Source organism: Sus scrofa, chromosome 1 (assembly GCF_000003025.6).
Source record: "Sus scrofa isolate TJ Tabasco breed Duroc chromosome 1, Sscrofa11.1, whole genome shotgun sequence".
Taxonomy (NCBI): Eukaryota; Metazoa; Chordata; class Mammalia; order Artiodactyla; family Suidae; genus Sus; species Sus scrofa.
Window position 1 is genome coordinate 213,805,121 of NC_010443.5, and position 13,599 is coordinate 213,818,719.

The 13,599-nt window shown below is 33.3% G+C and overlaps 1 protein-coding gene across 14 annotated transcripts in view; it reads left to right on the top strand.

Moving 5' to 3' along the window:
* PTPRD (protein tyrosine phosphatase, receptor type D) overlaps positions 1–13,599 on the top strand; it is a 2,180,605-nt gene that overhangs the window by 1,972,712 nt on the left and 194,294 nt on the right. For all 14 annotated transcript variants that reach the window (XM_021074366.1, XM_021074373.1, XM_021074310.1 and 11 more), the window contains 2 exons: positions 7,001–7,134; positions 10,553–10,697. In XM_021074366.1, the coding sequence (XP_020930025.1) occupies positions 7,001–7,134; positions 10,553–10,697 (279 nt within the window). The remainder of the gene's footprint in view (positions 1–7,000; positions 7,135–10,552; positions 10,698–13,599) is intronic.

A 13,599-nucleotide genomic window follows, 5' to 3' on the forward strand; every position in this document is an offset into this window, starting at 1 on the left:
AGTAAATTGAGGATTGATGATAGGAAACAGATTCAGGAACATCCTTTGAGTCATAGGTTATTAAGTGGACTGCCTAGATGCTTTTAAGCACCCTTATCTTTTAAATTAATAATTTGGTAATGTAGTAATTTTTTTGGTGCCTTTTAGGTTTCGTACCTACTAGGTGCTCAACAAACAAACAGAGGTAGGGCAGTAGAAATTGACAGAACACTTTAAACCAACTATAATGGAAAAAATAAAAACCATACAAAAATAATAAACACTCTTAAAGATTAAAAAATCAGGCAGGGAATACAGGGTATCATTATTCATCTCTCTATTTAAAAACTATGTATGACTTACTTCTGAAATACTTGAGTGGCTATTAGATTATTCCAGTACAAAAGTATGTTAAACCATTCAGATAGGAAAAAATAAGTTTATCTCAAAGAAGTAGAAGGAATCAAATGTTATTACACTTAATCACTAAATTTAGATCTTAATTTTTTAACTACATGTTTAAACATAGAAATCTCTATGGTTTTGTAATTTTCTATTCTTATCACAGAAGGATTTAACTACCTAAGACACCAAATAGTTCCTGAAACTAAATTCAACCAAAATATAAGAATTCTTAAGCATCACAAGAGTCGTTATATTCAGAACACCAAATGACAGGCAACAATGGTTTTGGTCACAGATTATTGAAAGATATAGAACTGATATTTAAATAGACCATACTTCGATTTTCTATATTACCAGGGGACATAATGTAACATAAATCGTAACTCAGTGAAGGTAATATTGTGACGGGGCAATTGAGTTAATGTGATCCAGGAACTCTGGACTTAAATCTAGATAAATAGATCACTGATGCAGTAGAATAGCTGTTCTCAATCTGAGTTTAACTTTTTTTTACGTTAGGATATTTCCAAGAACTTTCCATAAAAGTTGTAATTTTAATACGCATTGATCGAGAAGATATGTAATGACATAATGACTCGTGCCTGCCAAGATCAATAGGCTAAGAAAACCTTCCAGAATGGCACACTGATTTGATCTGTTCTCTGGGCTTAATTAACAAAGGCCATTTGATGTTAGTGGACATCTGCCAAATACAATGATGTTATTTCCGATATAATTATTGCTGAGCTGCTCCTGACTAGCTAATTCTTAGGAGGTGAAAACATAAAACCATTACTAAATATTCTTTTCATGAGATTTATAAAAAAGTTAAGTTTATGATTATTCTCACTACAGTTTTATCTTTTCCAAACCTACAAAAATTGACTGATAAATAAATATGTATGAACTTCTCAAATATATTTTAATTTCATATACATGGAGATACAAACATTTTCATTTATTTTATCTGAAAGGTATACATCCATTTTATTATCTTTAATTCCTTGACGGTAATGTTCCCATTTTTGTTTAAAATATGTCTAGATACTCATGTTGCAACAGAAGAAAGGGTGGGAGAAAAAACTGTAATTGTAATGTATACATCTAAGGATAACCTGACCCCCTTGCTGTACAGTGGGAAAATAAAATAAAAAAAAAAAAATTGGATTCTGCAGAAACAGTATATTCAAAGTGGGTTTGAGAGGCATTATTACTTTTGATCTTATCTGAGATTATTGTCATACATATTGATATAAATGGAGGACTGATGTAAATTTGTATATTTCTGGTAATATAGGAAATCAAAAGATGGTCTATTTTATAGTCAGCAATATATCCCCTTAACTTTAACTATTATTACAGGTAAAAATATTGTGTAATAATTAAAAGGCTTTAAATATGAAAAGATTTTGGTTTAAAATTATTATTTTCTAGAAAAAATGGGTTAATGTTCCAAGTTTTCTACAATTTTAACTTCTGGCATTATAGTCACTTAAACTAAGTCACCTTGAAAATAGGTGGAACATACAGCTGTTGATAAGGAAAATATGTATTTTGTCTTAGCAAAACATCTTTGCTGCAAAAGCACATTCAAAAAGGATGTCTTACATAGTTTTTTTGTGTACATAATTATAATAATGTAAGATAAGTATATTTTACAAAAGAAGTACAAATAAAACCCTGATAAAGAAATATAGTAAAGTAATATCTTAAACCCATTGTGCCAAAATAAATGTTTCTTGATGTTTATGCTAATTGAAGACATTCTAAAGCTCTTAAATCCTAATGTGTTTTTTTCTGAACTTTCTTTGAAAACATATCTGACCTCTAATTCTTTTATGCATTTGATAGAGTCTTTGGGAAAGTACTGACTTTTATGTCTATATCTAAATAGAATAAATCTTTGGAAGGAAAAGATTTATTTACTAGTATTTCTTTACTAAATAAATGTTAATGAGTATTATCAACTTTAAACATTTTGAAGGAGGGAAATTGTTACAGTATAAAACTATGACATCTTACAAACAATGTGCTTTAGGTTTTCAGAATTTTATAAATCATTTTATTTGTGTATGTCAACAGGCCTATATCAGCAAACTAGAAAAGACTGATTTCCAATTATGAGCCAAAATTATGAGGCCCATGTAAATGCTTTCTCTAAATAGTTTTAGCAATGAGTAAAAGAGCTCTGGATGTAAATATATCTGTAATAAAATTTAAATTTTTCTCATTGCTCTTTAATGACAGTTGAGAGATTTGTATAGGTGCCTGTCTGTGTATTAAGTACTTATTTTGTCAATGATATATCTCTGGCACTTACAAATCAGACTCCTTGTTTGAATTTTGTTTTGTTTCATTTTACTACCACTATAATTCTATCTGCTGTTTTTATTGTTTTTATTATTTGTCAATATGCTAGATACTCACATTTTCAAGTGTGTACCTTATTAAAGCACTGGATACTTTAGCAATAATGTGTTTTCTAGTTTTTTTTTGTTAATATTTCAAATTTATAACACAGTGGGGTGAAATTGTTTTTTAGCCATTTAATATGTGCTAACCTTTTTTTCCTTAGAGATATGGCCTAAATTTTACTCAAACATTGATCTCTTCTAGTGTTATCAAAAGTTCAGATGATATGCAGATTTTCCCTTTGTTTCTTATTCATTCTCCATTCTCTTTGAGTTACCTTCAGATATTTATATGAAGTATAATAGTACTACTACTCAAACACTTTACATTCATCAGTGGGATTGTAATCTTATTTTAGCGAATTGATAGTTTATGTTTGTGTTGCCATTTGGACATTAAATATGTAATCGAGAAGAAAAATATAACACCACTTTACCAAGTACAAGGAGAAATTTTATTTCTTAATGTAATTTTAAAGCAAAGCACAATGTGTATTTCTACCTTCATTTCCTCTTTCTGCAACTAAAGTCTAGCATTTTATGGTCAGCTTTATCACATCTTCCCTTTTTAATGCAGAATGATCACACTTAAGTTTCTTTTTATTTTCCCATGAAAGTTGCAGAATCTCAGATTTAACCATAAATTTTATCTCTGGCTAATTGAGTGAAATGCTACCACACAGAAAAGCTCTTAAATAAAATAAAAATAAAATGTACATAGACAAATAATAAGCAGGTGAAGATAAAACAATGTCAGTAACTTTGAGGTGTAAAGGCTGTGAGAACATTAAATATATGTACGTACATATATCTATGTAGTTATCTCTATCTATAGAGAGAAAGAGAGAGGAAGAGAAGTGGGGAGGGAGAAGGGGTGTGGAGAAATCAAACTTAAATGTTAATAGAACATTTGTAGCCACAATATTTGATATAAAAATCTGACAGATGATGGAGCATTCCCTGTGTCTCTAAACGGCACAGAGGAAAATAAATATGACAGTTTAGAGTCTACTGAAGTGTTTTCTTGTAAACATATCTTATAATCATCAGGACTAATATGTTTGGTACATATGAGTAAGTATATTCATTTCATAGCCTTTTTCTTTTCCTTTGAAGCCTCAGCTTCCTTGTGGTTGTTTCCACGATAACTAAAAGATCCGAAGGAAGCACTTTCTTTAAGTGAACCCACACTTCGCAAGGAGTCTGAGTAGCATCACCCTTAAGACCCATCTGAGCATAGAGCCTGATATAATAAAAAGATTTTTTAAAGCCCTGGTCCCTGTGCTGAATTTTGTTTGTAGACACATTTTACCCCAGTGCTTTTCAATTAATTTCAATTAACTCAGTTAATTTCAGTTGTAAAAAATGGAAAGATTGTACCTAGAAGATTTATGATCAGGTTCTGTGGAAAAATCAGAAGCTCAGGCAGGACTGGAGGCGTGTTCCACAGGGTGGCATCTCCTGGCTCTGAGCATCACCATCTCCTCCTGGCGGCCCCGTACTCCCCCATTAACCCATAGGCCCTATAGGGCCCCTGCCCTCATCTAAGTGATGTGCCTGGCACCTCTAGGAATTGAAGTTTCTACTACAAGTGTAAAATATAGCCAATTACCCTTGAGATAACTTCGAAAGAAGATGGTAAAAGCTGTAGAGGAGGAACCTCGTTGTGTTATTTGATGAGATTCATCACCCAGTTGTGTGGCCCCTACTTTGCTGTGTCCAAAAATCAAATGAGCAGTACTTTAATGTACTGCTGAGACTTTGATGTACTTATTGCATTATTTAGGAGAGGGCTCTGAGCAGAACCAAACAGAATTAGAAGATTAAGGGACATTTGTGTGACTAAACAAGGATGAAACATGCAGACATACCAGTAATTTGTTTGAGACAAATTAAAAAAAGAAAGGTAAACAATTTAAATAAGAAAAAGTTAATTAGATTCCCATCATTTTTCAACCACTGTCACTCCATTTATTATTAGCATTAGCAGAGAATTATTAATAATGTAATAACAAGCTATTCTTATCCTGAGAGCAGCCTTCAGCACTGTCTATGTTTTGAATTCTTGACAGTACATTATTTGGTTTTGTTTAAGTCAGAAGATATCACAAAGCTTTCTCCTTTCCCCTACTTGTGGACATTAGGAAAAGAAAAAAGGGATAAAACTAGAGAGAAAGAAGTGACTGTATACATATGTATAGGTGTGTGTATTTTTCCAGCTGAGAAAATCTTTCATCATCCAAATGTTAGAATCCAGTCATGATTTCCCATCTGTCTGATCGTTCTTGGCTTCCATAGTTGCTCCTGTGAGGGCTAATGGTATTTTCCTTTTAGAATAGTGTATTTTCTGTTTTACTATTTGCCTGTTTGTTTTTCTTACTTCCCTCTGTTCTACTTTCTTTTATTCTTGATCTTTTATCTTCTTTTGTCTCTACTTCCTGCCTCTCAGTCTGAATGATTGTGTTAGGTCATCCATTGGGCTGGGCAGGTACTTAAAAAAAAAAAAAAGCTACCCTGTACAGGAAGTAGATTCCTGGAGGCATCAAGTGAATGAGTATCTCAAGGCCTGTGCTATAAAAGGGGAGAAAAGAAGATGAATGCAATTAGAAATATGAAGCACTGATTATTGGTGGCCTTAAGCAACAGTCCAAATATGCGTGTGCACTTGCATGCACGCGTGCGCACACACACATACACACACACACACACACAACTCACAAGTTAACATACCAGATAGAAGACTGAAATAATTAGGGATCCCAGAAACCATTGTAGATCCCTTCAGACTTTAATCTCTTTTTAAGCAAAAGGCAGTTTTTTAGTCATATTACAAAGATGATTACAAAAAGAAAAGAAAGTAATACATTTTATATTCCCAAAGACTTTCTTTCTTATGAAAATGATACTTTATTATTTAAGAAATTGATGTCATAATCAGCTACAAATTATATTTTTATATGTTTTTGAATATTTATGCTCATTTGCCAAAAATACTTTAGATGTTCTTTTCCCCTGTGATGTGAAGTGTTTTTCTTATTTTTTATTAAATAAACATGGAATTCTCTTGTGAACTTGAGGGAATATGGACATATGTTCAGCTATGGCACTTTGAAGATGCCACAATATCAGGCATATGATCAAATATTTAGTGGATACCCCAAGGCAGGGGCACCAACCAGTCAGGTCCAACATTGTCTTGGAACAATGTCAGTAAGGGTGGCTGTGTTCGTGATGGGCCAAAGTGCATTAGCCTTTTATGTATTGGATGGAAAACCTGATGGGATTAGGTGGTAATTAACAGTAAAATTTATTCTAATTCACCGTTTATAGGAGGTGTTTTAAACTGGATAAATGTTGCATTCTTGATTACATCTGATTTATACCTATTCCACATTGTCTTTTGCATGGATTACATGACTAATACGAGAATTATAGATGACCTTTGTTAAATCCCTATATTCATGATAATTTGTGTATTCCATACAATATTTAACCTGTGCAGTAATTTATCCTCCTCTCACTATAGACTGTATTAAGTTTATATTGGGTCTAATGTATTAACTCACATAAAGTCATTTCGAGATTAGGAAGTCAGTGTTAGCCGTTTTAAATTCTCTTCAGATTTTTTTTTTTTTTTACATATTTTTAAAAATGTGGGTTGGTAAGAAAAAATGCTAATATTTCTTGTTGCCTGTAGGTTTTGTTAATGGATTGAAGGTGGAATTTTAAAGACCTAATTGAAAATAATTTTGAAAGTAGAATATGGTGCTAGAGAACAAGTTCCCACTGAGTTGTAAAGTAGCAGTAGCTTGTATGTATTTAAAACTTGATATGATTTAAGCAATATTTATTCTGAGTGCTTTATAGAAATCATCCCATTTATTCTTTAAAGTAAACATTATTCTTTAAGTTGAATTCAGAGACTGAATAGCAGATTCTATATTTGCTAATTCCACATCTTGTATACATATTAAACCTCTCACGGATGGGGCAGTATTCATAACATTGTTCTTATCCCTTAAAGGAGGGAAAAGGGGCTTTTTATATACACAGGTTAACTTGGACAGTGTAGTAAGGGATCCAACTCTCCATTAAACTAATGCATCTGGTCACATAGTGAAATATTTAAATCAATGCACTAATGAAAGAACTTCTGAATATTTCTGGTGATGGTGAACTCAATCCCCTGCTTCCCTGTTTTTCAGTACCAGGGCAGCCACTGAACTTCAAGGCAGAACCTGAATCTGAAACAAGTATTTTGCTTTCTTGGACGCCTCCACGTTCAGACACCATTGCCAACTATGAACTGGTCTACAAGGACGGGGAACATGGAGAGGAGGTAGGACTGTGTAGTCATGTAAACATTCACTACATCGAGGCAATATTCGAATTTCGTGGATTTGCCCAAATTCTCTTAAAAGATCAGAAATCTATAGAGAACTTGGTGGAGTTCAGGAGTTCCTAATGAGGCGCAGTGGGTTAAGAATCTGCAACAGCTTGGGTGGCTGCAGAGGTGCAGGTTTGATCCCTCACCTGATGTGTAGTGAGTTAAAGGATCTGACATTGCCACAGCTGCAGTGTAGGTCCAGCTGCAGCTCTAGTTCAATCTCTGGCCCAGGAACTTCCTTCCATATGCCATGGAGGCGGCTATAAAGAATTTTTTTTTTTTTTTTTTTAGGGCCGTGCCTGAGGCATATGGAGGTTCCCAGGCTGGGGGTCCAATTGGAGCTGTAGCCACCAGCCTATACCATAGCCACAGCAACATCAGGCCTGAGCCACAACTGCGACTTACACCACAGCTCACAACAATGCCAGATCCTTAACTACTGAGCGGGGCCAGAGATTGAACCTGCATCCTCATGGATGCTAGTCAGATTCATTTCCAACTGAGCCACAACAGGAACTCCAAAGAAATTTTTTTCAGTATTTATTAATCAGAAGAGAAACTTGACACAAGTATTTGGAGACTTAATGTAGGTAAGACAGAAGAAACAAAAAACAGCTATTGTCTTTTTTGTAACTTTTTTAAATTCAGGTTTCCAATCACTTATAGAAATATCAGGTTATGGAAGTATGTGTTCCTTGAGACTTGGGAATTACCTTCCTTTATATTCTGCATTAATTTTTTTTTTTTTTTTTTTGTCTTTTTGCCTTTTCTAGGACTGCTCCCACAGCATACGGAGGTTCCCAGGCTAGGGATCTAATCGGAGCTGTAGCCACCAGCCTATGCCAGAGCCACGGCAACACCAGATCCGAGCTGCGTCTGTGACCTACACCACAGCTCAGAGCAATGCCGGATCCTTAACCCACGGAGCAAGGCCAGGGATCGAACCCGCAACCTCATGGTTCCTAGTCGGATTCATTAACCACTGTGCCATGAAGGGAACTCCCTGCATTAATATTCTTAAGTCACTGTCAGCACATGACTAAGTGAACTCTAAGGCTTTGGGTAGATGAATTTTTCCAAACTGGTTTCAGATAAAGACACTCTATAGCAAATATTTGCTTGATATGAATATGACTATATATAAAGTTCAAGTATTTTAGGCAAAGAAAATAACAGATTGTAGAAGGCTAGAAATGGTTATATTACTTAAAAATAACTAACATATACATTCATGGGCCCTATAAATGGTTTCACATATATTAACTCAATTTCTTCAATAGTGCTTTGATTTAGCCTCTGTTATTATTCTGATTCACATATTAACAATTTGGAGACACACAAAAAAAGTCGAGTGATTTTCTCCAAGTCTCCTACTACCAATTGGTAGAGCTAGAATTTGAATTTAGACAGTTTCCGGAATCTGTGTCCCCAGCCATTGGGATACACTGCCTCTTGGTTGTATTTTGAATGTAGAAATCAGTATTAAAATAACATCTAATATTTTCAGAATGGGATTATATGATAGTAATGAATATGTTTCTTTTGTTATTATGAAATCTGGGAACAATAAGACAAATAAGTTGATAAAAATATATGTCAAAACTTAATCCACCGAGCCACTTTATTGTATTTCTTAGCATTATTTATCTTAAAATCGCCACAAAGTGAAACAGCCCCTAATTTCTAACAAAGAATATCTTTTGAAACACATATACTAAATAAGCTATTACCAGTTAACTTTAAGCACATCATTTTGAATTCTATGATAAATTAATATTACTGTAAATTTCTATTTTATTACATCTGTTTGAATTGAGCCCAATTTCCAAAGACCAGGTTCTAAAAGCAATGCTTTAGATTTAGCTAACAAAGCTGATATCAATCACTCAAAAAGTTATAGAGTTGAAGTTCTGATATAACTTAAAGTATCCATCTTAAACTGTTGGTGTTTTTAGTAAGGCATAAATCAACATTAAGTGATTTTAAAACATTACGATTACCCAACAAAAACCAAATAAAATAAAATCAGTTAAAAGAGTGGCAGTCCTTGAAGATGCTATGGATATTTGACTGTTGGCATATCTGCTCTGCCTTACAATTCTTTAGGAAATACCCCTTTTTTCCTTGTTATTTGATAAATCCAAGGTTTCTGAAAACTTTTGTATTTGCAATCCAGAACACCCTAGGGATTTTTTTTCTAGTTTTATATATGAATTCCCCTTGACTGAATTATGTTTGTGTGAACAGCAAGCACTATTGGACAAAAAGCCTTATAAGATTATTGATGCCATTACTAGATTACATATTAGCTTGCATTTTAAGGTTTACTACAGGCTCATGTTTAATCTGAGATTGTTTTTGCTATATTTTTGCTAAATTTTGGCTAAAATACAAAAGCAGATTTCAAGTATGAAAATAAGTTATAACATTCAATTAAAAAACTTTTCAGAAGGACTTTATTATGTTAAAAGTTATAGGAAAGTTTGTGATTCCTTTTTTCTACCTCTAGGTTCTATATTCACAAAGACAGGAAGTTTTTAAATTAATTTGAAATCAACCTAGAGTAATGATATGGTTTCATATACATTATATACCTTCCTTTGATAAATAGTATCTGATTTTCATCCCCTCAAACTTTGGCAATTTCACATTGCTTTTATAGTAACCTCACGTTGCTTTTATAGTAACCTCAGGTTACTTTTATAGTAACCTCATATGAAATGTAACTGTATAACAGTTTCTTTTTTTTTTTTTTTTTTTTTTTTTTTGTCACACCCATGGTGTGCAGAAGTTCCCAAGTCAGAAATCAAACCCATGCCACAGAAGCCACAGCGATGACAATGTTGGATCTTTAACCCACTGAGCCACCAGGGGACTCCCATATACTGGTTTCTGTTGTTACTCCTGCCATACTTTTTTTGCCCCTATTTAGAATGGAGAGGATAATGGGAGATGAGCTAGACTTCTCTGCAATTGGAATTGTTCACATTGGACCCAGGCCTTTGTCAGAGTTGGGTGTCAGTTTCTTTTGCGGGAGTGTCACAGTAGAATACACAAGCCTGAGCAGTAGAAACACATTCTTAGGTGGTGGCCTCTTAGTCCTTCTTATTAGATAGATTAAAAAGACTGTCTTATAATTAGGGGATGCCTGGCTTCCCTTATTCCAGTTGTTTTAGTGGTTGTAGAAATTTGCCTTTTAAAATTCTGATATTTGCATGATATAATTCCCCTAGTAGAGTCCTAATATTCACTGTTGATTCTGTTTGTGATGTTTTGATGACATTATAACCCTGATGACAGAAATTTGATGTTCTGGGAAGTACATGAATGTTAATGAAGGTGACCAAGGTTTCTTGTTCCTTCTCTACAGCAACGGATTACCATTGAGCCAGGGACGTCTTATCGACTGCAAGGGCTGAGACCAAACAGCTTATACTACTTCCGTCTGGCTGCACGATCTCCTCAAGGCCTGGGTGCTTCCACAGCTGAAATATCAGCTAGAACCATGCAGTCAAGTAGGTGTCTCTCTTTGCTTACGTTCTGTCCTTTTTTTCACTAGGATGTGTTGCCGGCTTTTATCCCCACCCACAAACAAATCTGCTAATTAAAATTCTTTTAATAGGTGGGAGTCTTTATACCAGCAAGTTTCTACTTTGGGGTTTAGAGTGCCATGACTTATGTTGGTTTCAAACTTAATCCCGTCTCCCACTTTCTACATTGAAAGACATTTAGAGAAATGAGGACCCCAGGGGAAACTGGTAAAAGAGTTAGATCAGGCCCCATTTAGTGAAATACAAAGTTGTTAGGCAAAATTTAGATTGAGAATATTGCCAAATAATCAGAGTAAGGCTTAGCAAACTAAAGAGACAGCAAAAGACCAACTTTTTTCTTTTTTTGAGCACATAGGTTTAAACTTTGCTGATAACCAAATCTTATGTCACATTATTTATTTTCCTAATTTGTTATTAACTTTGCAAGTAGTACATGAGAAATTTGGAACATTCACAGGAAATCTGTGTTTGGATAAGTCTAGGAACAGTGGAATAATCATAGATATATTTGCAATCCTAAATTGTATTTTTTTCCCCACTCAGGTTCAATTTATTTTTAAAACTGTTATCCTAAAGCATAGTTGTGTTTATCACAGTGGGGGTTCATTATGTCCAGGGAAGATTGTTTTGCATAGAGTGTTACAAGGTAAATTGTTTTCAATGGAAAATTTGGTGGCTCAGAGTATTATTGTTTATTCTTTATTAATGTTTCTATAATTAGTCAGCTAAGTGTCCATTTACCTTGAATTGAATAGTTTTATGGAATTATTTCCTTAGCTTTTTAAAACATTTTACATTTTATGTGATTTTTGATATAATGACATGTCATAGACATGTATAGTATGAATACATTGAATTTTGTAAGGAGGATGTGCAATTAACCTGATTTTTAGACCTATCAGCAAATATGAAATTTACCTCATTTTTACAAAATGAATTTCCTTTCATATAAGCAAGTCTTCCAGTATTTCATTTTCCATAGAAACTTGAAATCTTTAAGGGATTTTTTGATGATAGAATGTAAATTTATCCTCAACACATGATTATTCATATGAAAAGTGTTAGGATCCTATTGCTTAATCCCTTAGTGATTATAGTTGATTCCCATAAAATTTCCTTTCTTTTAAAACCAAAGTATGCAAATCAATGCAGTATTACATGCCTTGAATTCCAGACAGGCTAATAAGTAATAGTGTAGAAGCTAATTCTTAAAATCAGACATTTAACTAAAATAAATGTGACTTTCTTCAATATCATATTTTTGTGTGGTTTACAAACCTGACTTTTTTGTAAACATGCATATTACATACATAAAGGCAGAATGGACTTTTTATAGCCACATCAAAAGCTTTTCTACTTTTTATTTTATTAAAGTAAAAATTTCAAGGTGTTACATATAATCTCACAGAATAAGAGGTCTGAAGGTAGTGAAAACCAAATCAGCTTTTTAAAAAGAAGTACAAATCAGCTTTTGCTATCACATGCACAACTCAATTTATTATGAATGATAATGCCTATAAAATAGTTTCATAATTTGAAATATAAGAACCTATACTCAGAATCAATAAAAATGATGTTCTAGTGATTTTGTAAATCTTACTCTGAATTTGCAAGGCTGTTTTATGAGGATTTCCTTTTTGTCAGCACAGGGAGCTTTTCATTTTGATTGTCTATAATGAAGAATACAAAACGTAAATTAAGGAAGACTGATAATCTTCTGAATAATCAGATACAGCAGATAATATTACGGTTCACAAAGTGTAAAGAAATACCCAAGCTACATGTTCAAATACAAAAAATTAGAAATGATTTACTCATTCTCCCATATATATTGCCTTAGATATTTCCCATATATTTGTTCTTCTTTAGGAATATATGTTATTAACTTTAAAAATAATTTATGATTAGAATTACATTGTTCTTTACTGCTTTTTTTCAAATAATTATATGTTTGGTTTACATGATGGAAAATAATTGCTCGGAAGGTCACCAGTTTATTTTAAAATAGGCAGCAAGAAACTTTATCTTTGAAATCTTATGTAAACCCTACTTTATAGGAATAATTATGTACAAAAATGAAAAGAATTATGTACAGAGTGAAAGATAAGTCATATCTTTTCCAGATGGTCTCAGGATATTTTTTTTAAATGGTTCTTTTTTAATGGCTGTATTATTGACATTTCATAAGGGGTAGATTATTTTTATTGATTTTAACAAAATTTGCTGGTGGAATCTAATTCTTCACTAGCAATGATGTCTCAAGAAGAGTTATAATTTTAAAATGGCTGAAAGCTGACATAGGGTAAGTACAAGTTACAGTCAGAATCAACCAGCCTGACATTAACCCTCGGGTAGGTAAATCTTGGACTATGCATTTTCATCCCTTATCAGTTCTGCATGTTGACTGTATATGGGCTGTAATCAATGTTAGGTTAACACTTTTCATTAAAACTGGTCAGGCAGACTCAATTTTTCAGATAGTTAGAGGGGACTGTTTTACATTTATTGCGCTTCTGACAGTTACTACAACTTTCCATGCTTAAGAACCTTTACACAAATGAGTACTATGTATGAATTGTCCTCATTCTAGAATGTAGAAGTGTAAGTTTGAAACAGCATCTGTGAAACATCATCAGACTCTCATGTAATAAATCTTGTACTGTTTGCAGCTTTTTTGAAGTTCGATAGTCTGTATAGTAGGGCTGGGGAATACTGAGGGATTGTTTTAGAAGAAGAATTTAAATTGCAGGTAGGTAATTTTATTTGAGGCTCTATTATCTCAAGGTTTCATTTTCACATATTCCCCCCACCCATTATTTAACAATTATTTTTGGTCATTTATTCATTTTTTTGGTTTATTCATATT